General features: G+C 36.6%; 2 protein-coding genes across 2 annotated transcripts; one reads left to right on the forward strand and one right to left on the reverse strand.

Annotated features, from left to right (window-relative positions):
- Window positions 1-4,477: 4,477 nt before the first annotated feature.
- On the forward strand, window positions 4,478-8,206 carry LOC131971654 (glutathione S-transferase Mu 3-like). The gene is made up of 8 exons (XM_059333186.1): window positions 4,478-4,634; window positions 5,966-6,041; window positions 6,136-6,200; window positions 6,276-6,357; window positions 6,461-6,558; window positions 6,644-6,739; window positions 7,581-7,691; window positions 7,803-8,206. Exons 1-8 carry the CDS (start codon window positions 4,599-4,601, stop codon window positions 7,896-7,898), a joined length of 660 nt encoding a protein of 219 aa, XP_059189169.1. The 5' UTR covers window positions 4,478-4,598; the 3' UTR covers window positions 7,899-8,206.
- eps8l3b (EPS8-like 3b) lies at window positions 7,751-24,333 on the reverse strand. The gene is made up of 17 exons (XM_059333182.1): window positions 24,296-24,333; window positions 23,112-23,227; window positions 22,955-23,019; window positions 22,177-22,335; window positions 20,142-20,291; window positions 19,941-20,026; window positions 18,475-18,617; window positions 17,370-17,488; window positions 17,118-17,256; window positions 16,910-16,986; window positions 15,156-15,230; window positions 14,865-15,010; window positions 12,277-12,511; window positions 11,098-11,211; window positions 9,005-9,093; window positions 8,763-8,895; window positions 7,751-8,687 (listed from the first exon to the last, which is right to left on the reverse strand). The coding sequence occupies exons 1-17, from the start codon at window positions 24,331-24,333 to the stop codon at window positions 8,646-8,648; spliced, it is 1,926 nt and encodes a 641-aa protein (XP_059189165.1). The 3' UTR covers window positions 7,751-8,645.
- Window positions 24,334-24,462: the final 129 nt, after the last annotated feature.

Raw genomic sequence — 24,462 nt, forward strand, 5'->3', positions numbered from 1 at the left:
CCAGAGTTTTGTGTTTTTTCTTTAAGTATTTAATGATCATCACTTTAAATTCTATTTAAATGCTTTATAAGCAAGGATTCAGAGCGTTTGCTAAAGATGGTGTGGTGAAAATTATGTCTATTTAGTCCCTGGGCCCATAGTAGAGTATGCCATAAACAAATGTCGTAGTATTGTGTGTCATTGAAAATGCCATAAAAAATATCATGTTATACTATATCATAAATGTGTAATTTATGGACAAAATATACAACTAATGTGTATATTAGTATACAATATAATATGTATACAACAGTGTATATTAAAGTAATTTTTACCATTTTCAGGCATTTTAAAATTTTATCTCTTTTTTTGTGATCAAATTTGACAAAAAAATGACATGCTATAGTATGATTTTTGAACATCACATAATATGGTGTTTTTCTGTCATTTATGTACAGCCATGGAAAAAAATTATTAGACCATTGTTTCTTCAATTTCTTGTTCATTTTAAGGCCTGGTACAACTAAAGGTACATCTGTTTGGACAAATATAATGATAACAATAAAATAGCCCATAAGAGTTTAATTTAAGAGCTGATATTGAGCCGTTTTTCGTGGTTTTCTTGATAATAACCAAAATCATTATCAAGAAAACAATGGAGAATGTCTAGATATCAGCTCTGAAATGAAACTCCTTTCAGCTTTTTTTTGGTTATCATTATATTTGTCCAAACAAATGTACTTTTTAACTTTTTTTTTTGAGGGGGTCATTTTTGGACATCCCATAATATGGTGTTTTTTCCGCTATTTTTGGACAAACTATACTATACATGCATCAGCATACTATAATTGACCAATTTAAGAATTTTAAATTTGACAATTTTCAGCAAAATTCATTTAAGGCATTTAAAAAAAAATGTTGCTGGTTTCAGCGGTCCATAGATCGCAGCTGTTGTCCTCTTGAGTTTTTTGCCACCAGTCTGCGCACGCAACTGCCAGTGAAGTAGCCGTGAGGTCGACTCCAAATTGGTCTATTGTATCAAATTGTATCATTGCAGACGTTTCTCCCATTATTTGTAAGACTGAGTCTGCAAATTATTCTAACTTTAGGTTTAATTGTCATTATTTTTGCATGTTTCTCACTACACAATTTAAAACATGATTGATAAGTTAATTGATAATTTAAAAAAAAAGTTCTTATTCGTGTTATACTATACTGTACTGTACTGATTTGACAGAACAATCATATAAGATCTACTAACCAGCTCATTCCATGCTGCAGCTTTTAAATGTGTCACTCTAGAAAAAGCGCCATAGATAATATTTTACAAACTACCCAGATTGCCCATATGGTCATATAGCTGAACAAATCTGTTGATGATCATGTTATACAGTAAAAAGCTCTAAAAAAACGCTGACCTTGATCTGGTATTGTTTCACCATTCCCAGGATCAAATGCACTTTCTTCTTTATCTCTGTTTTTGTGTTGTAGCAAATGATTGCACACAGTTGTCTTTGTATGCAGGTCAATTCTACTCCGTAGTGTTATGTAAACGGTTTATACAATAATCCCTGCATGCATTCTTGTAGCACAGTTTAACTGTAGCTCATGGAAGATTCTGGAGTTGCCACTTGCATGCCTTAACATAATTATTCATTTGTTTGGGTAAGTAGGATTTCTATACAAATTACTCAGCCCTGATGATGAATGTTGTACTCACTTTGTAGTGTTGTAGCAGATGTTGGTGCAGAAGTCAGTAAAGTGACACAAAGCGGTGAAGACATTTACATTGAGGAGTAGAATTTAATTGTTGCAACAACACAAAGCTGATACAACTGACCGTAATGTTTGCATCGGTGTGTGTCTTTTGTTTTAGGAAGCCCACCCTGTTTTTTTAACATGGGTTTGGGTAGAAATATTGTTTTGATACTCAGTGTCCAAGTCAACACCAGGCTTTAAACCATTTCCATCATCATTGTCATAATATCAGTCCCATAATTTAGCTTACAGAAATATACCATAATAGCACAGGGCCCAAAACTATAGTATGGAGTTTTTTCCCCAAACATTTTGGACATCCTATAATATGTTTGTTTTTTGTGGATATTGTGCTATAATATGGATCAACAGACTATTTAGCGCCTTTTTTTTTTTTTTTTGCGTTTTTAGCAATTTAAAACATTGACCCTTTATTGACAGAAATCGACATACTATAGTATAGCTAGTATAGATAGTTTTTTCTTTTGTTTTTCAAATTGTGGACATCCTATATTTTGGGTATTTCTGTAATTTCTTGACACATTATGCTATAATATGTATCAACAGACCATAACAGGGCACCTAGGGTTGTTGTTTTTTTGTGTGTTTCCATTTTGGACAAACTACACAGTGACCGTTTTTTGTTTGTTTGTTGTTTTTTGTGGGGGGCGGTTTTTTCCTTTTTGCAAATTGTTTTTCTATATTTTTGGAAAGTATAATATTACCGTGATCAACTACTAATCCAAAGCGTTTTATTACTTGCATTTGTAATTTAAGATGGATAACTGCCAAGGGTATTCATATTCACACACCTTGAAAAGGTATAGGTGCATCTCAATAAATTAGTATATCATAGAAAAGTTTATTTATGTAAATAATTCAATTCGGAAATAACTTGGAAATAACACATTATATAGATCCATTACACACAGAATGAAACATTTCATGTCTTAATTTATTTAATTTCTTCTAATTATAATGATTATGGATTACATTTAATGAAGACCTAAAATTCAGTGTCTAAAAAAATAATAATATTACAAAAGACTAATTTTAAAAAGTATGATCAAAATGGGAATGTTGGCCTGGTACAACTAAAGGTACATTTGTTTGGACAAATATAATGATAACAAAAAATAGCTCATAAGAGTTTAACTTAAGAGCTGATAGACATTTTCCATGGTTTTCTTAAAATAACCAAAATCATTATCAAGAAAACCATGGAAAATAGCTAGACATCAGCTCTCAAATTAAACTCTTATGAGCTACATGACAGTTTTATTTTTCACATCTCGCACTCAGAGCACTCAAAGGGCTGTGGGAATCTAAGTCTGTTAGGGCAGATTTCCAAGGTTTGAAAAAAATAAAACTTTGTCATAGAGCTAAACCAAATAAATCATCGGAAAGGTCTTGGCCTGGAGAGTAACATATATCAATTTCAAGGTTCTATAATATTCTTGCTTTGAGATATTGACCTTTGAACCTTAACCCTGGGGCATATTTAAATGATTATAACTAAGAGACAAAAAGGGTTACAGACATGAGACCTACTGTTATAGAAAGGTGTTGACATGGAATATAATGTGAGCATAGTCACTAAGGGGTGGGAGTGGGGGGGCTTTAGGATATGCTGAAAAAACAACAAATCCCCCATTGAACAAGACAATATTTAAATTCTGATGCCAAAAATGTGATTGACATCCCCTCAAACCCCTGGAAAGCCACTAATTAAGTATTTCCAACTTCCAATTTGAGGGAAAAACCTGTTTTATTAAAAAAAAACTACAACTCCCTAGACCTCTCGTTTTGTAGTTCTTCCCTATTAGGGCTGTGAAAACCTATTACTACCCAATATATCGAATATCACACACTGTCTAATAAATAATTACACTGTATGTATATTATCTATGCTAAAAAAAAGACAACAATGTTTGTTTAATGAAGATATTTTAACTAAAACAGGAGAGCAGCGTCGGGGCCATTTACAGTGAAGCGCGATTCAATGAGATCGCACAGCACATCCGCGAGGATAGGACCACATCCGCTATGATCACGGTAGATTACAAAATAAAACAGATTTCAAAATAAAACACAGCGGATCGTCTTTTTCTGGCGAGATCTTCGCCACAAAGTGATTATGTACATTCACTGAGTGAATATTAAGAACATAAAACATATATTTCTCGCTAGAAATGTAATCAAAATCCATTTTTATGCAGAAACAAAGTCAAAATATTTATTTTTTTTCACTAAAAATGAGAGAAATGTCCGCCAGTGGAATGCCGTAAAACAAACGAATAAAAGTTTATTTCTCAGAATCGAAGGAGAAAAAAATGATACTGAGAGCCACAACATGAAGCTATTTTATTGTTGAATTATCAGTGAGACTTTGATGTGTTTGTGTTGAGAAATGTTGACGATGTCATTAAAATAAATCCTTAAAATAGGGAGAAAAATACTTCCGTGCACAGGGTCCTCGGTTCTCCATTCAGATTGTCGCTGGCAGCGTCATGGAGGGCCGTGGTCGGGATATTATTGGAGTGAATAGACGGCTGTAAGCCTCTGCTCTAGCGTTTCTCAGCGCCGCGAGCGGGTTTATATTGGAGTCAATTGAGAACCCAGAGCGTTTCACACAGACGTGGAAGGGTACCCTTTGCGCCAGTATGATACGTCTAGGGGTGTGACAAATCGTCGGTATATTACGGTTCAGAGCGACCGCCCACCTCCTCCGCCTGTCCCCTCAGCTAGAAATCAGAAACTTCTCCTCCTCTCTCTCCCTCTTTCTCTCTTCAACCAGCGCTCTGCAGCAGCCGAACATCTAGTCGCCATCAGCCACATTTGGTCTCCGAAAGTGTGTAAAAATGACAATGAAACTGGCTTACTGGGACATCCGCGGGGTGAGTGAATGCAGCAGTCCTTTTTTATAAACTAGCTCCTGTTTGTTATCGGCTGCCGCTGGACATCCACCAGACAGACCGCGGTTTGAAACGTAACACCGCGCCGCTGCTTTCAAACTCTTTGTAGCTAACTTACTACTGAAATTAAAAGTGTACTTCACCTCGTTACATGTGTTTTCACAGTTATCTACGCAGTTCAGGTGTTATGTAAGTGATAAACCCGGGCGGCTGCCCGTGCACGTGCTCAAAATGTTAGAATTGTCGGGGACGTTAAAGACGAACGTTACAGCCGTTAAATCAAACATACTGTTGCTAACGTCAGCTAAACTGTTAGCTAACATGTCCTATTTTTAATTAGAAGCTGGGTTAATTATTAGCCTGCTTACACAACTGCAGCTGCTCTCTGTGCATCAGCAGTGTCGCCAGTGATAATAAAAGGTCTGCAAAGTTTAGTCGGGGGAACAATCTTGTATTAAAATTGACCAGTAGATGTGGTTATGCGAGTAGTTAGCTACTTGCTAATGAGGAGAACACATTTCTTACAGTAGCTAGAATTGTCATAACACTAGGGTTGAACCGCTTCAGTGCTCAGGTATTTGTGCACACCCAGTTTAATTGTGTTCAAAGTGGTGAAAGGACAAGTGTCTTATGACAAGCTGCCAGGTGGGGCTGCAACAAACGACTCCTAGTTTTGAAATATTTATGTATTTCGATTAATCAGAAATTGTTTAAACCCTCCAAGAAAAAAAAAAATTATATGTAATCATAAGTGTGTAAAATATGTGCATTATACTACAATATGTAACAACAATGTTGTGAAAAATGTGATCTATAATTACTATGGTTAAGTGTGTTTAAAGTGCAGGAATAGTATAAATATTACTAAAGATGTACAGTATAAATGCAGTGTTAATGCTAGAGTATTGTGTGGTTGAATCAGTATTTTCCAGAATGAAGATTTAAATAAATGAAAGGAGAAATGGGTCTGATGACTCTAAAGGTGAGTGCACTGTGCTCATCCAGTACGTCATGGAGTGGGTGGGAGACATTGTCCAAGATGTGACATGTGACTTGGACAGCATCCTCCTCTCTGGCACTGACGCAAGTGTCTAGCTCCATCCTAGGGAGTAATATGCAATCACCAGAGTCCAGCTGGTATCTTAAAAGTGCTTTTTTTATGGGACCAAAACCAGTTAGGAGGCAATTGGGAGACATGCACAACCATGTGATTTTTGTAGGTACTGGGTAACTACAGGATGTACTGTAGAACCTAAATGTGATATAAAAGCTGAAAACGAAACCAAAAAAAAAAAACCCATCCTCTCTTCCAGCTCGCCCAGCCTGCCCGCCTGCTACTGGAGTATACCGGCAGCAAGTATGAGGACAAGTTTTACGTCTGTGGTCAAGGTAACTTACTATTTCAGTCAGATCCACAGCTGTCATATTTTTAACCAAAGACTTGTCCATTCAACACCATCCAACCCACATTTCTGTCACACAGCTCCAAACTTTGACAAAAGCTGCTGGTTTGATGAAAAACCCAAACTTGAAATGGACTTCCCCAATGTAAGTGAGTTTAACTTGTGAATATTAATTGCAGTGTAAACTTCAATTACTAATGGAATTACCATCTCACCATAGCTGCCCTACTTGGAGGATGGAGACAGGAAGATAGTGCAGAGCAATGCTATCATGAGATACATTGCTCGTAAGCACAATATGTGTAAGTATTGTGTTTTTATTCGACATATTCATACACCAGACAGGCGTCGTATCTCGTGTGTCTTTATTCCCCGAGAGTCTCACTAAATCTGATGTGGTCATAGGTGGAGAGACGGAGGATGAGAAGGTCCGTGTGGACATCTTGGAGAACCAGGCGATGGACTTCAGAAACGGATTTGTGAGGCTGTGCTACACTGACTTCGTGAGTATTATTTTAATAGTTCAGTTGTTAAATAAATGTCACTTTAAGTCTCTACTAATGCCGACATTGTCTCTCTTGACACCAGGACAAGATGAAGCCAGGGTACCTTCAGACGCTGCAAGGCACACTGAAGCAGTTCTCAGATTTCTTGGGAGACCGGAAGTGGTTCGCTGGTGAAAAGGTATGTCGGCCCTTAATCATGTTAGGCACATAGACTTTAGAAGTGGAGGTAGCCACAGTGATGGCACCCATTGGTGTGTGGACTGTTTTGAAACCTCAGATTTTAGATATTGGTTTTTGTCATTTTGTTAGGGGTTTTTTTGGAGCCAGAGGTGATCATATTTGGATGCAAAGTTGCTGTTAAGAAACTTTGCGTCCATAAACCAGAAACAAGCTCACTGCTATTTAAATGTACAAGGATAAGCGTTGCTACGCCTCCATCCTGATTGACAGGTTGCCATGTAAGCAACTTGTCCCAAGGTAGCACCGCTCTAAAACATACCCTGCTTTGTCTGAACATCATGCTGTATTGAAGAAAACTTGAAACTAACGATGGAGACCATAAATTTATTTAGATAATGTTTGAGGTAATAAATCAGGTGAGAAGTAGGGTTTAGATTTCAATACAGTCTGACTACTTTTTGCAACCAGTGGAGGCGCCCTCACATTTAACATTATGGGCTGATGAAGTAACATTAGCATTAACATTTGAAGTTGCTTTGATGAATATAACTGGGCCTTGAGCTGCTAGATGGTCACTAACTTTGTCTGTAACTTTGGTAGCGTACAGTCGATTTATAAGCTGTTTTGCTGGAAACATTCTTGATTTGAGCTGATGAAGCGAGACAGAACAGTAAATTTGTGGCGTTAAAAACCAAAACAATGAGCTGAGGGCGAACTGTACAGCTGATTGATGCTAATAGTGATGAACACTGATAATTTGTGTTAGTGCAGCTTTAAAGTCTAGTTTAAGCCTTTAAATTTGCTTCCAACATTTGTTAATATAACCTTTTTTACAACAGATCACTTTTGTGGACTTCATAATGTACGAGCTGTTGGATCAACACAGAATGTTTCATCCTACGTGTCTGGATGACTTCAAGAACCTCAAAGATCTTTTAGACCGTTTTGAGGTGAGAACACTCAGATACAAACTGCACATCATACACTCAAGCCAGGAAATGGAAACTCCTTCAGTTTTTACTCGTAATACTGATATTTTTATTGACATCATGTCATTGTAGGCTCTGGAGAAGATTGCTGCCTACATGAAGTCAGACAGATTCATGAAGACTCCTGTCAACAACAAGATGGCCAAGTGGGGAAACAAGAAGGAGTAATAGATGATGCATTTAGATGTAATGAAAATAACAATGTTCACAAGTGCAACTGACTCTAACTCGTTAATCAGGACTGGAAAATCATCTGTAGTATGTCTTTTTTATAAGCTGTATACTAGCTGGCTGTTTAGTTTGTGTCCTCTGATAACGTTACACTTTCCCAAACCATTTTTAGTTGAATCAGAATTATGTAGAAAAAATCCATGTTTGTTTTGATAGTAATGAGTAGAAACTTTAATTTGAGATAAAGCACTTAATTTCTACATTTGAAGAACATTTTCTGACATTAAAGTGGATCTTGTACTGAATTTGTTTCAGCATCACCTTCTGTACAATACATGACATGTATGCATCAATTGACAGAAAAATACGATGGGGGTATAAATTCATGCAGCAGAAGAGAACGTACTGTATGTTTAACAGTCATTTCTAATAATGAGGAACAACTTGATTAACTAGTTAAGAGGCAAACTGTTGGATTGAACATCTGCATACAAAGTTTTTGGCTCAATCAGTTTGGAAAACTATACACAACTTACGTAAAATAACGTAGAAGAAATTGCAGTAAAATGAGTATTGCAATTATTGCTGTTGGTCAAATTAAAATATAGAAGTTTAATTTAGTAAAAGTGCTCTCCCTTAAATAAAGCAAATCAATTATGGCAAAAAGGTGAATTAAACAATAATTCCAGATGTTGATCTGTGGATGAAAGTTCAGGAGGAAACAAACGGAGGTGTAGCAGGTGTTTAGTAGCGGCCATTGTACATGCCTGATGGTTCACTGGCGAGCTGTAGGAACAGGAGGAAGCATTACTGATGGGCTTAAGTTGGATGTCAGACTGTACCACATGAGTTATCACTTACTGCAACGGCTGCTTTAATGGCTTGGAGCTGGAAGAAGACTTTGCCTCCTTCCTCTGGACAGACAATCCGAATCTCATCCTTGCTCATCCCCAGGAGCAGTTTACCATTCAGCACCCCAAGGCTGGTCACAGTGCTGAACAAGAAACACAGAAAATCTGAATTCATCATGCAACACATGTCTTATTATTATACAGTACAGTGTTATTGTAGCTTCCAGTCCCTCTGTGTATTACTTCACTCACATTTTGGAGAAACCTTTGTACTCCAGCCAGGCTCTGACCTCTGAAGAGGAAGAGTTCATGTCCAGATTCACCGGGCCGCGAGTGTCCCGCTGTGAAAAACAGCAAAGGGAATAAAAACGTCACATGAAATATTTTTAACCCTATAAAGCCTGAACCATGAAATAATTTCCAGAAAATTCTAATTTTTTTAAAACTGAGGAGAGAGGTGAATCAGCAGAGGCCCCACAATACGATTTTATCCCAGTGCTTGAGTCACGACACGATATTATTGAAATTTTAAGCATATAGCGATATTGCGATTTAACTGTATTTTGTGTCCACAAAATGAAATGAAATTAAGAATTGTTTTGTCAAATAAGAGAAAATTCTCAGTCTATTGATCTCTCTTCAGTCATTTTATTTCTCCACAATGAGTCAAACACACAGACTGACCAACAACGCAGCATTTTATCAAACTTTACTCAACTTTAACCCGTAAGAACCCACGGTGACACAGGTGTAACAAACACTTTAAATCCAGAATTTAGAATCTCCAATATTCAGCTTTATGCTTCACATTAACTCATTAAGTCCCTAAGCGACACATACTCAACACCCTGGTGTGGTGACAGTCATGTGACTGTGACTAGAAGTGACTTCTCCAAAACGTGGCTGTGACTGGAAACAGACAAACATGGTGCTGATTAGACAAAAGTTTTGTTTCCCTTCAGCTTTTTTTTGTTTTTTAGCACCATGTATGTTTTCTCAAGTCCATAAGTCTGTTGTTCAGTGTTCTACAGCTACAGTAGCTTGTTGAGAAGCCGTCCAGTGAGGCAGTGTTATTTATATTCATATATTATTGATTTATTATTATTTTGTTACTTAAAAACAAATCTGAAATGGAATTTGTTGTTAAACAGCACTATTAAAGTCACAATTATGACATGAAATGGAGATGCAAACAAAAAGGCAAATTTGAGTTTCTGTTAGCAGAAAGTGTCTACTTTATTAATTTCAAAATAAGAAATATAAACATAAATACCATAAATGCCCAATGTATATGTCACATTACAGATCTTTGACACTGATGGTTAGTATTTAAAAAAAACATCATAAATGTTTTCTATGTGGTCCACTTGGTCTCATTTTGTGTCATTTTGTGTCTTTTTTTTACTCAATTTGTGTCTTTTTTTCATCATTTTGTGTCTCTTTTTTTGGTCATTATGTGTCTTTTTCTGTCTCTTTTTTTAGTCATTTTGTGTCTTTTTTTTGGTCTCTGGTATATCCCCCATAATTTTCCTTTAAGGATTACTGGGTCTGGGTTCTTATGGGTTAAGCTTCACTGCTCTGAAGCTTGTTGAATGAAACATAAAGAAAGCCGAACTTTGCAGCATTATTTCAACAACTTCCTGACGCACGTGGTGCCTATAGATTACTTAGATTTTCTAGTTTCATATAATATGTCCAATATATTCCTAAAAGTGAGCCTGCTCAGGCGAAAATACTGCCCGTCCATCAGAACGCTAAGTATTGATACTTGGCAGCCATGAATCAATATAATAGTGCCACGCAAAATATCGCGATACTATGCTGTATTGATTTTTTTCCCCCACCTCTAAAAATTGGAGGGTTTATTGAAACTGCTGACAATTTTTTTTTAAATGCAATATCAATTTGCATATATGGATTCTAATTTGTATCATATTTGATACATCAGGTCTTTTTGTGCAATTCGTTGCTCACAGTTTGTTTTTCTTGAACTAACAAAAACCTAACATTTTTATTCTATGAAGACTTTGACTTTCCTTTTAACATTTTCCTCAAACGTGCAAAATAACACAACATCATACATCTGTTGATATGAAGTTTTCACGCAGCAATGACTGATCCACCAGTGGAACCTGCATATCATTTTTGCTACATCTGGTGTTTTTTGTGCAATTTGTTGCTCAGTTTTTTTTTAATCTTCAACACATGTATACATCAGGTTTTTCAGGAAAAAAATAGCACGCTGATGATGTAGAGGTCTCAAAAACGTGTGTATCAAATATGATACACTTGGCTTTATAGGGTTAAGAGATTACTTTGCGTCTACTCTGTGTCATTTATCTCACCGGTATATCCTCCATTGGCCCGTCGCTCATCGGCTCTAGAACGTTCTGAGGAACGTTGCCTTCCTCATCACGGGCGTTTCGAACAAGCCACCATTGCTTGGTTTTCTGAACTACCTGTAAATAGGCAAAGAACCGAACATTTCAAACCAGTACCACTGAACATTAAATTACAAACAAGTCTGTATCCAGAGTAACGTAGTATAGATTTAGGGGGATCTATTGTTGATTAATTTTTGTTTTAATTAGTATATAATCACATGAAATTTAAGAATATAGCTTAGAATAAGACTTAATATCTACTCTAAGAAGAATTCTGGAAAAACTTTTTCTCGCATGCCTTTATGATGAACAGAAAATCAGAAAACAGTAAATCCTTGATGAATTGAAGTAATCATCAGATGAGTAGTGTCTGTTGAATGCACGTGTTTGGGAAGTAGTCCCATATGGCTGGATAATACTGCACAAGCTGTGTGCAAGAGTTTGTAAGCATTTACTTCAATTCAAAGATTTACTGTTTAAGGATTTATTTATTTTTTGCTTTGAAGCTTTTGAGACAAAGTTTTCTTCTCGGACTGAAGTTTACACAGTCTGAGTCACTGATAAACATATTACCATTCCTTTAAACATCTACGGCAGTCAAATGCAACATACACATTAATGCAGTAATATTAATGGGGAAAAAAAAGGTAAAACACTGACGGGGAACATTTTTCTGCATAATGAGTACTTAAGTGAGATCTTGAATGCAGGAGTTTTACTTGTAGTGGAGTATTTTCACAATGTGGTTTTTAGTACTTTCAATTAAGTAAAGGAACTGAATACTTCTTCTACCACTGGCAACTAATGTGACATCTCTTGTCTATGTTTCTTTCCTCTGATGCCAAAAAGCTTCATTTGCATTTTTGTCATTTGTTTATTAAAGTTTATGTTGAACAAGAACAAGGAAACAAGGCAAATGGACTTGTGGAGGTGGGTTTTTAAATGCCAAATTGAACTCCAGTGCCAGTTACTTTGGTATCTGTTGACACTTAGAAACTTAAATTACAACAGTCCAAAGACGATATTGTTCACTTACTACACAATGGTATTAAAACTTTTTTTTTATACAACTACAGTCTTTGCACTGTTTTGGACACGACGAGAATCAAGAAAGTTATTTTAACATGTCTTTCATCTCACCTGAACAACATCACCCTTCATAACACTGAGCTCCTTGTTGTTCCTGGCCATGAAGTCATAAATGACCTGCATGTACAGAGGCGGCTCACGGGGACGGGGTGCGAATCGTTGTTGGCCCATTGGACTGTTCTGCTGAGGGACTGGGGTCGGCATGCGTGCAGGAGGGGGAGGCGGCTGCCAGCCGTCGTAGAACTCTGGGATGAATAGTGGGATATTATCATCTGGCCATCTGGTTCTACAAGGGGACAAGAGGAAAGGAAACTGTCAACCAGGTTAAAAATAAAAAGGAAGGATTGTAGCACCCTATAATGTAATAATTTATAAGGTAACTCTTCCCTAAACGTACCTCTTCACAGATTTCCAACAAATAACTACCTCATGAAAACCACAACAAAACAACTTCCTGAAAATGTAATAAATAATGTAATAAGGTATTACATTATAGGAAAAAATGTTATAATAATATCAATCAGGATATTTTATTACATTATTGGTGAAGTTATTACATTATTGGGTTTTATTACATTTTTGATCAAGTTAAGTGCAAATTTTATTACATTTTTCAGGCGTTATTACAGGTGCATCTCAATAAATTACAATAACAAAGAAAAGTTTATTTATGTCAGAAATTCAATTCAAAAAGTGGAAATAACACAAAATATAGATCCATCACATTTCATGTCTTAATCTATTTAATTTCTTCTAATTATAATGATTATGGCTTACATTTAATGAAGACCTAAAATTCAGTGTCTCAAAAAATGTGAATATGACAGAAGTCTATGTTGGCCTCTGAAAAGTATGTCCATCTATATGCACTCGAAAATCAGCATTAGAGCGAATCACATGTACCCAGGTGATGAGGATACAAGGGCCTTGACATTGATCAAATAGTGGAAAGACATGATCAACAGCGTTTGACTTGAACTACTGGAAATGTAATTTTCTATGATATTCTAATGTATTGAGATGCACCTTTACATTATCAGGAAATTATTACATTATAGGGTGCTACAAGGATCTAATGCTGAAGTGACCTGTTACCTTCATGGAAAAACAAGAGCAAAACCTCAGGTATTTTAAGCAAGACAAAACACCATAACTTATCTGAGTCAGACGAGATTAATATGACTCATGCCTGCCAATATGAGACAGCAGATGCTTAGCAAAGCATAAAGATAGGGAACAGGAAAACAGCTGGCTTGCACAAAAAGGTAAATAAAAAAATAATTAGATTAAAATAATTCCCCTATAAATGTTGATATGATTTAGGTGTACAAGCAGGCCATAAAAGTGTTTGTAGAACTAATGAAGAACCAATGATACAAACTAAGTGGAGGAAGTTATACACCAGCCAAAGGGATTTTTCAAAACCAGGCAACCCTAAAGTTGTCCTTGTTCGTTTTTTATAACTGATCAGTAAAGGATTAGTAAATTAATACATGTGTGTCCTTCACTTATTGTCTGTGGCCAAACATGTTATTTTCTGATTTTCCCAGTTAGGATTCCTGCAGTGTTCTTCGTTCAGGAGGATTGTACCAGGTTTGTAGCCATATTATCCTCTCCAAAACAAACTGAATAAAGCAGTTCTACTTTAAAATCAAGGTTTCTCAGATGCAGTTTGGCAGCCAAAGGATGTCCTGGAGGGGCTGTGTCGACCTGCTGTCACAATTTGCTCAGCTTGTTTCTCTGATAAGCTTAAGATCCGGACAGCTGATGTCAGAATCCTTCATCAGTTAAAATATATAGGTAAAAAATGACTAAGATTGTAAGTGTATCATATTATGTGGGTTAAAACCGAATAAAAAATATATGCTGATGAATGTGTAAATCGGATATGACGCCAATTTCAGACCATTACCTTCATTACAGATTTCTATGGGTTTAAAAATAATTGAAAATATTTGGGATAATACAAGTACACAAAAATATATTGCATTTTAATGCAGAAATGTTAGATACAGTCATGGAAAAAAATATTAGACCATTGTTTTCTTCAATTTCTTGTTCATTTTAACACCTGGTACAACTAAAGGTACATTTGTTTGGACAAATATAACGATAACAACAAAAGTAGCTCATAAGAGTTTAATTTAAGAGCTGATATATATGGTTTTCTCGATAATAACCAAAATTATTCTCAAGAAAACCATGGAAAATGGCTAGCTATCAGCTCTTAAATTAAACTCTTATGAGCCATTGTTGTTGTTATCATTATATTTGTCCAAACAAATGTATCTTTAGTTGTACCAGGCATTAAAATGAACAAGAAACTGAAGAAAACAAGGGTGGTCTAATATTTTTTTTCATGACTGTATTATTCCCATATATTACAATATACTTAAGATCTTCAAAATGAAACTGGCAGTCATTTCCTATTCAAACACTACACTGTTTCATATATTTTCTATAGTACCTGTATGCAGAATTAACTTTGACCTATTTTTTTTACATATCAGCAAACATATACACTACACCTCAGGTTAGGGTGTGTCAGGGCACTTACAATCCCAGGACTATATATGAAACGTAAGAAGCTCAATAAAAAGACTTGTGTAAGTCTGTGAGGGTTATAAAAGTTGCCCTACCTGGGCACGTTCCAGCAATCTCCCAGAGACCTCCACAGGAAGTCTTCCTCTGCATCGACGACCTGACTGAGCAGCCGCACGGCCGCCTCCGTCAGCAGGGGTGACAGCACAGTGGGAGGCAGGTCTTCAGGATACTGGGGCAGTATCTGCAGAAAAATGAAGGAAGTATCAACTGTTAAGGTAAAGAAAAAGACACATACACACAAAGTGAGGTGTCATGATAGTCACTGTAAATCAATGGTGCGATGAAAGTAGATTCATCCAGTCGAAAACAAATTCAGTAGAACTCACCATGCCTAAACTATTGAAGAAAATGTGGACAAAGTCAGCAGCAGTGGGGCTGGTCAGTGTGCCGTCAAGCTGGCCCTGTAACACAAAGAGATATTCAGTCACACTTCACTGCTTCCTGATGCAATCACACAGTCACTGAGCCATGAGAGCACACCTGACTCAACTCTGTCAATCACCTGAACTCCTGCACTCAGTGGATTTGTTGCTCCTGTTTGGTTTGAACAGAAACCTGCAGCCACACCGGCCCTTTCATGGATCGGTTTGACACCCCCTTCATTGAAGCGTTCAACCAAAAACTTTCCAGAAAACCACAATTTATAATCTGTGGAGTTTTTCCACCGGTTTTGAAACAGTTTAACACCGATGCCTTGTAGCACCCTATAATGTAATAATTTCCTGATAATGTAATAACTCCTGAAAATGCGATAAAACTTGCACTTAACTCGATCGAAAATGTCATAAAACCCAATAATGTAATAACTTCACCAATAATGTAATAAAATATCCTGACTGATAGAAATCTCTATCACTCCAGGTAACTCTTCCCTAAACGTACCTCTTCACAGATTTCCAGCAAAACACTACCTCATGAAAACAACCACAAAACAACAAAACAAACTCCCAATAATGTAATAAGGTATTACATTATCGGTAAAAATGTTATTACAATATCAGTTAGGATATTTTTATTATTACTGGGTTTTTGTTATATTTTTAGTCGAGTGCAAATTTTATTACATTTTCAGTCGTTATTACATTATAGGGTGCTACATGCTACATTCTATATGACCTTCATGAAAAAACAAGCTATCAACTTTCTATCAACTAGAAAGATTGGCTATTTCTACATAATTATTCGTAATGCCTGCCACTGGGTCAGATTCCCCACAAAATCAGAAGAAATTATTTACAGCATGTGAAGAGTAAAATTCATGATTATGATTGATAATCATTCCTTGTATCAGTTATCTTTGTGTCAAACATTTATTATGTTTCAGTTAGCTTCACGTATTAATCATTTATTGAATATAAATCACCCTGCTAGTGTCAGCACGCGCTGTGCGTGTGCGGAAAACTCAGTAACCCCTTTGAGACGTGTGTGTCTCATGTGCCTGTGAGACAAGACAGAGATTGTGTGTGTGTGTGTGTGTGTGTGTGTGTGTGTGTGTGTGTGTGTGTGTGTGTGAGTGTGTGTGTTCAGGCTCTGGACAGTCTTTTGAGAAAAGAGGACTAATGGTCAGCTGCCTACTAAGACCTTGAGAAGGTGCCCATCAGATAAGCCAGCTGCACCTCTGTATGCATGCACACAACTCTAATAGTCTCAGACAGGTCAGCAATATAAACAAGTACATTAGTTGTTAAGAAGTGTCTGAGGATCAGAAAAGGATGAGCAAAAGTGTATCTAAGAGGGAGACCTTTCCCTGGGAACTGTGTCAGGGGTTTTTTTGGGTCTTAAACTTAGCAAGAAACTTTGTTGCCAGTGAATTTTTGAGTATCCCGTGGGGACTCTTTCAGCATCCAAAAAAGTGAATTTTTGTTACTTGTTGGGACAATATCTTATCCTAATTTGGCCCATGGTCGAGAAAAATTTGCCTCTACAACACAGGCCGGACAGGAAGAGCCTACAGTCATGGAAAAAATGACCCTCGTTTTTGGCAACTAAAACAAAGCTGCTAAAATCAACACAAAATGAAAGTTCCTTGTCATTGTTTTCATGAAGAGCAACCAAAGAAAATATCTGAAGAAGCATTTACCAGCAGATTGAATCCATATTTGATTTTCTGAAGACAGGAGACATATTCCTCCCAAGGTGGCAGACTGACATCTGGGGCTGCAAGTGGACAGGCACAAACATCAGTGCAAATATCATGTCAGCAACTATAGGAGGTCACTAAATTACATCCTGACTTATTATCATTATATGTGCTGTTGGAAAGATCAACTACAAAAAAGAAATATTACCATTTTTCTTTGATTTTTTCTTCTTAAATGCTTTTTTCTTCTTGCCCTTGTCTTCTTCTGGTAAAATAGGTGCATTTGCTGCAGCAGACACTTTGCCCATGAAGACCTCCATATCATTTAAAATATGGTTTAAAATGTCCTGTAAAAAGGAGCACACATATGAAGCAAAACATATTCAGCAACATGTGAACTGTTTTTAAAAACTGTCAATATAAGGATGTTTTTTCCTTAAGCTAAACTGGCGTTACGGACCGTGTTCCTCGCTTCGTCCGTCTGCTCTGCGACCTCTGGGCCAATTTGTAATTCATAAACCTCATGATGTTGCATCGGTGGTTCTTGTGGGGTGTAGAACTGTGGAGGCGGCGTATTTTCTACAAGGCAACAAAATGAATTGTTTGGTGACAAATATCAATGTTAACACAGTATTAAAATGTAATGAAGCCATCTTATTTGCACAGAACACATCCATAAACCTCTGAGAGTTGTGAGGAAATTGAGGAACTGTTTTCAGTAGAGGTGGGAATCAGCAGAGGCCCCACAATATGATTCAATCAAGATACTTGAGTCACGATACGATATACAGGTGCATCTCAATAAATTAGAATATCATGGAAAAGTCAATTTCCAGTAGTTCAAGTCAAATAGCCCCAACCAAGTATTGAGTGCATAGATGGACATACTTTTAAGAGGCCAACATTTCCATATTAAACATACTTTTAAAAATTGGTCTTTTGTAAAATTCAATTTTTTTGAGAGACTGAATTTGAGGTCTTCATTAAATGTAAGCCATAATAATTATAACTGGAAGAAATTAAATAAATTAAGACATGAAATGTTTCACTCTGTGTGTAATGGATCTATAAATACAAATATTTTTAACTGTTTAACTGCATTTTGTGTCCAAATCAATCAAGAATTGTTTTATCAAATAAGAGAACATTTTCAGTTCTGAATTGGGAAGCAGCCATGTATGTAAAGAGGAGACTTGTGGGAACCCAGAGAGCCTGATTTCATTGAGACAGCATGTCAGAGGTCACATGATCGCTTTGACAATCACCATGAAACATCATAAAGCAGCCTAATTGTGCAGCATTATCTCGAAAACTTCCCGACACGATATCGTGACATGGTGCCTATAGATTCCTTAGATCTTCTAGTTTCATCTGATACCATATTATCTCCAGTATATTAGTAAAAGTGATTCAGCTTCGGCCTCCGGAACGGCAAAAACGGTGGGCTGTCAGAACGCTTCATATCAATCCATGAAGCCATGAATCAATATAATATTGCCAAGAAAAATATTTCGATACTATGATGTAGGCTATGGATTATTTCAGTGGATTTGATCAGGCTGTACCTGGTTCTCGATTCCTCCACTGAGGGGGCGGCTGCTCCGGCGGTGCTGGCGGCGTTGGGCTCCATTCCTGTTGCACAGGACGAGGCCCAGCCTGCCGGAAACTTCCCGGCACATGTTGCCCAATGATGTTCTCAAGATTACTCCTGAGAAGAATGTCACCGACAGACAGCAATGCACTTTACTGTACAGTTTCTATCTCATTAATGTGTTGGGTTTTTTTTTAAAGCTTCTACCTCATTTTCATTGAGATTCTGATTCTCTTCTGATTCTGATTTTATCTCATTTTATAATAATATTAATAACTTTATTTATATAGCACCTTTTAAAAACAGCAGCTTACAAAGTGCTTCGACAGAGAGCAGTTAATTACACCGAGAATGATGCCATAAGGCTTCAAAAAAAAAAAAAAACAATTCATACGTTAAAAGAAAACAATAAGAGACAGAGCAGGAACAATCACAATACATTCTCAGATACACAGAAAAGGTAAAAGGAATAAAAAAAAAAGTACAAAGTGAAGAAATAAAAAGGAGCGGTGAGATAGTAAGCATTACATAAAGACAAGTCTATAAAAGTGGGTTTTAAGAAGTGATTTAAAAGAAGTTACTGACTCTGCGCGCCTTATCTCCTCGGGCAGCTCGTTCCAAAGTCGGGGCGCTCTGGTGCAGAAAGCCCGGTCAACTTTGGTTTTCAGTTTTGACTTTGGAACAGTCAGAAGGACGCCACCCGAGGATCTAAGGACGCGGGTCGGCTCGTATGGAGTTTATAATTCTCTTAACCCTATAAAGCCAAGTGTATCATATTTGATACACACGTTTTTGAGACCTCTACATCATCAGCGTGATATTTCCTTCCTGAAAAACCTGATGTATACATGTGTTTAAGATTTAAAAAAAACCTGAGCAACAAATTGCACAAAAAAACCCAGATGTAGCTAAAATGATACGCAGGTTCCACTGGTGGATCAGTCATTGCTGCGTGAAAACTTCATATCAACAGATGTATATGTTGTGTTATTTTGCATGTTTGAGAAAAATGTTAAAAGGAAAGTCAAAGTCTTCATAGAATAAAAATGTTAGGTTTTTTGTTAGTTCAAGAAAAACAAACTGTGAGCAACGAATTGCACAAAAAGACCTGATGTATCAAATATAATACAAATTAGAACCCATATATGCAAATTTATATTGAATTTTCTTTTTTTACTTGTCAGCAGGTTCAATAAACCGTTTTTTTAAAATATAATTTTCTGCCAATTATTTCATGGTTCAGGCTTTATAGGGTTAAATAGCTAGGAGCCAGATCTAAAAGACTTTTAAAAGTGATCAGTAAAATCTTAAAATCAATCCTAAAACGAACAGGGAGCCAGTGCAAAGAAGCCAAAATTGGGGTGATGTGATGTCATCTGTTACAACCGGTAAGAAGCCGAGCTGTAGTTTAGACTGTATTCATGTGATGTGCCATTGTACCTGATGTCAGACTGCTCTCTGCGTGGTTCCACAACATCACCTCCTTTTTGGACGGCCCTATCCAGATCACTCTTGACGAGCTTTGCCTGGTAAGACAAACTTGCTTTGAATCAAACTCCTACATGACACTGACAAAGAAGCAATTGTTGTGAAAGAACGATATAATTAATATTTTGACATATCTGGTGAAACGTGACTCACCCCAGTCTCCTCACACTGGAACATGTAGACCTGAGGGACGCGTTTATTGCGTTCCTGCACAGTTAATGCCAGCAGAGAGTTGTAGGCGCAGCTGTCCAGCACAGCTTTGGTTTTCAGGATGCTGCTCAGAGGCAGCGCCTCCAGCTCTGCCTGGAGAATCAGAATGAACAGGACAAATGTTTTGACTACAGGTTTATGGAATACAAATAATGGTCACAAAACTGAATTGTGTTAATAAGGGCCCGAGCACTCACAGTGATCCGTTTATGATAATGGCAAGTGAATTACGATTTTTGGGGCTTTATCATTTTCAAAAACTCACCAAACTAGAGACACGAAATTTGGTACATACATGTTTAATGGGAAGATGCACCAAAAAGTCTCAAGAAGCCATACCCAAAAATGAACAGGAATTGAAAATGGCATTTTAGACGTTTTCGCTATTTCCAAGCCACATACTTTAGCAAACTCCTCCTACAGATTTAATCCACTTCAGACTTGGTCAGTACCATCATAAGGCCTTTGAGGTCAAAAGTTATCAAAGGCTCTACCAACCATTCACACGACGTGGGCGTGGAATGGCGGCAAAATATGGCTGTATAACTTGACAATTCATTTTCCAATACGCCCTAAACTTGTCATGCATGATGATGGTTCATCACTGAAGAGTTCTACATGACAATATTTCATAAAGTCCCGCCCCTTATGCTTTGACCACGCCCCCTTTTCATAACTATTGAACCGTTTGTTGTAGAAACTTGTATGAGGTGTCACTGTACTCAGCAGAGACTGCCTAATTTGTTTGCACCGCTCATTGGCCGTTTATCGGACTTCCTAGTTCTTTGTTTACTTTTGCTCAACAAGGGGAGGTGATGTTTTCGGTGCATTTTGTCCGTTGATCAGCAGAATAACAGAAAAAGTACTGGCCCAATTGTCATGAATCTTGGTAGAAGGGTGTAGCATTGCCCGAAAGAGAACCAAATAAATTTCGGAGAAGATTTGTAATTTGTTATTTGTATTGAGAGATAGGACATTTAGTCCTGGCAGAGGTCTACAATCTCCATTCTAGATATCATCATTTCTGAATGTTGTTAATAAACCAATCACAGTTACTTAGATTTACTCCATCCTCAATGGAAAGTGAATATTAATGCATATATGCTTGCACAAATTTAAATAAAAATGTAAGCTTTGATCTCTTGCTTTTGCCAACTGTTACACTGTCTAAACTCATTAGAGATCTTGAATATTTTTCCTTCTTTAAGACATTTCCTCCAGCTAGACACTAAATATAACTGCACTTTTATGTGTCTACTGTGTCATTTACAGGTTTTCTTACACCTTTTCCAGTCAAGCCAAATTCAAGCACTTTTCCAGCATTAAGGAGCATTTTCAAGCTTTTCCAGCACATTACAGCTGTGGTAAATTACATATTCAAATACAGTACATACAATATAATAGCTATTTCCCTTCTTCAACGCATTCAATTAGATGTCATGTGCTGTAAACACCCACAACTGTGTTTTATGAAAGCCTTCTATAGAAGAGTGAAACCTCTTCCTTGGCTTTTTTAAAAAAAAATTTTTTAATTATTACTCTATAATTTCCTTTTTAACTCTAACTCTGTTTTTAAATTGAGTTTTTATTACTATTTAATTGTGTTATTGTTTTCGTATTATTTTATTGTATTCATTGTTTTTCATTTATTACTATATCTGTGTATGATTTTATTGTATTTCAATAACTGTACAGGACTTTGGTCAACTGAGGTCGTTTTTAAATGTGCTCTGTAAATAAACTTTGACTTTAATTGACTAAATTAATTAAAATAAAATAAATAAATATGATTCAAGCACTTTATTTAACATCCAAGCACTTATCAAACCTTGAAGACACCACATTAAAGTGTTTTCAAGGATTTCCAGCACCTGCAGGAACCCTGCATAAACAAACATATGGCACTTCAAACTTTCGGCTGAAGTGCTGTATTTTTAAATTTGTCTCATAACTTTATCGAAAGTTTGTATCGACCGACCTTGGTCTCGATGTCGCTGAGCAGCAGATATCCCCTCTGAACCTCCATGATCATGTCCTGAGGCCACAGACGACCTTTAGCGTCGAGCCTCTTGAGCTTAGCCAAGCAGTCATCTAACGTCTTCACCTCCTGGCCGTCCAGCTCACAGGTGAACAGGTGCTGCGGAGTCAATGTGGAGAACACACGGATGAATAGAGCTAAAGGTTTAACCCTCAGGGCCTGTTCAATTTTATGCACACACAAAAATATTATACATTATGATATTCTACTTTCATTGTACTGATTTTTTCCTTCTACATCTGCCCTAATTTTTTATATCAAACACCTATTGGTTTTTTAATAATATAACCCTTTATATGCCAGGTTTGTGTCATGATGCCACCATTTTTATAGACCTGGCTGCAATCACAGCTGTGTAAATATTTTTTTTTGTTATGAGATTGATACCAAGATTTGATAAAATGCATGTATTATGATTTATCGTAAGTGAGATCAAAACTTGCATTTAGAATGGGTTTCAATGGGGCATTTTACGCGCTCAACCTTAAGATTGTAACTATTGTTTGTAAACAGTGTATTTTAGCCTTATTGCAGGAGCTGAACTGGGAATAACAAGATCAAATAAAAATACACAATCTTGCCAAAATTCATGTCAAATGCATGAACACAGCCCAAACTATTAACAAATGATGAATGAAAAGCGGGTAAAATGCGTTCGATCTGCATATGAGGTTAATGTCTCTATATCTATACTGATGCAGATTTCACACTTACTTACCTCCACTCTGACGTTAAAGTTGTCAGGGTGTCTGTTCAGTGTCTCCGAGTACTCCTTTCTCTGCACTGATACAAAGAAAGTTCTGTTAAAAACATTATTTTTCCCATAAAACTGAAAACATTATCAAATGATAGGTTTTATTTATGTCTGAGCGTACTGTATATTGATTTTCCACTGGGTCTGGACATGTTGTTTCTCTGTAGTGGAGGACCCCTGAGATCATCTTGTTGTAAAGCTCGCCTCAGCTGAGGGAAGTCGTCCTGAGAGAAACCCCTGAGGTGTAATAAACAGAAACACAGTCATTCAAAGATAAACCACCTGCTGCACAGATAGTTGCCACAACATATCAGTGTTTTATCATGAAAGGGTGTGAGCAAGTGTGCAGTGTTGTAAAGAATCTTATTAGTGCTCCAAGGATGATGATTATAATACATCATGGTCAGATCAAGTATTCGTTTTTATCTTCCATCACAGCTGCTGCATTCCACAAAACAAAACAAGAATACATTCAACATAATGGTAATTAGTAATATATATGATCTGGGATCAAGCTCCATATTTAATTTAAGTATTGACTGGTGCACAAAATAGTGCTCCAATCTAACCTTATTAAAACATGGAACCCTGAATCAAGATCTGATCTTAACAATTTGTATTCACTGTTCGGGACATGGTTTGGTTCAGAGACAAAAGGCCTCTCCTTGCTTATTAGCCCATACCAAGGGACATACAGTCATGGGAAAAATGATAAGACCATTTTCCCTTTAATTTCTTGTTCATTTTAATGACAACTGAAGGTACATTTGTTTGGACAAATATAATGATAACAAAAATAGCTCATAAGAATTTAATTTATGAGGTGATAGCTAGCCTTTTCTATTGTTTTCTTGGTGATTTTGGTTATTATCAAGAAAACCATGGAAAATGGCTACATATCAGCTCTTAAATTAAACTCTTATGAGCTATTTTTGTTGTTATCATTATATTTGTCCAAACAAATGTACCTTTAGTTGTACCAGGCATTAAAACAAACATGAAACTGAAGAAAACAATGGTCTGATAATTTTTTTGATACATGACTGTATACTGAAAGACATTTGTGTACTCTCTCCAATAGACCTTAGGATTAATTTTGTTGTAAACAGATTCAGTGTGGTCTTTACAGGACACCAGTTGGTCATATCACACATATTTGTATAAAAACAGCTGCTAGATTTTATCATTATGAACAAGAGGAACTTTATGAGAGACTGGAAGTAAGCCAAATGTAATTTATTGTATTAAGGACAGAAGACATAACTAAGTTATTTCCAGTGAACCTGAAAGTGAAATGAAACTTACTTGGGGGAATATGAGAAAGCTCCAGTGTTTCCAAACATTTTCAAACTGCGTCTGTCTTTTTTGGAGAGTTAAAACGTCCAATTCCCTTAAGAGCCACTGCAACCTGTAAGAAGAGAAATATTAACATGCTGCACGAGTTCCTAAAAAAAACATCTGATTAATGTAAA

The sequence above is a fragment of the Centropristis striata genome, chromosome 5 (assembly GCF_030273125.1).
Source record: "Centropristis striata isolate RG_2023a ecotype Rhode Island chromosome 5, C.striata_1.0, whole genome shotgun sequence".
NCBI classification, from domain to species: Eukaryota; Metazoa; Chordata; class Actinopteri; order Perciformes; family Serranidae; genus Centropristis; species Centropristis striata.

Excerpts from the sequence above, each read along its gene's own strand:
- LOC131971654 (XM_059333186.1), top strand. The coding sequence starts at position 4,599 with ATGACAATGAAACTGGCTTACTGGGACATCCGCGGG. Across the intron at positions 4,635-5,965 it reads CTTACTGGGACATCCGCGGG|CTCGCCCAGCCTGCCCGCCT; the intron begins GTGAGTGAATGC and ends CCTCTCTTCCAG. Across the intron at positions 6,358-6,460 it reads TGCTCGTAAGCACAATATGT|GTGGAGAGACGGAGGATGAG; the intron begins GTAAGTATTGTG and ends ATGTGGTCATAG.
- eps8l3b (XM_059333182.1), bottom strand. The coding sequence starts at position 24,333 with ATGTTTGGAAACACTGGAGCTTTCTCATATTCCCCCAA. Across the intron at positions 18,618-19,940 it reads AGAGAGCAGTCTGACATCAG|GAGTAATCTTGAGAACATCA; the intron begins GTACAATGGCAC and ends CATTCTTCTCAG. Across the intron at positions 11,212-12,276 it reads TGAAGGGTGATGTTGTTCAG|GTAGTTCAGAAAACCAAGCA; the intron begins GTGAGATGAAAG and ends GCCTATTTACAG.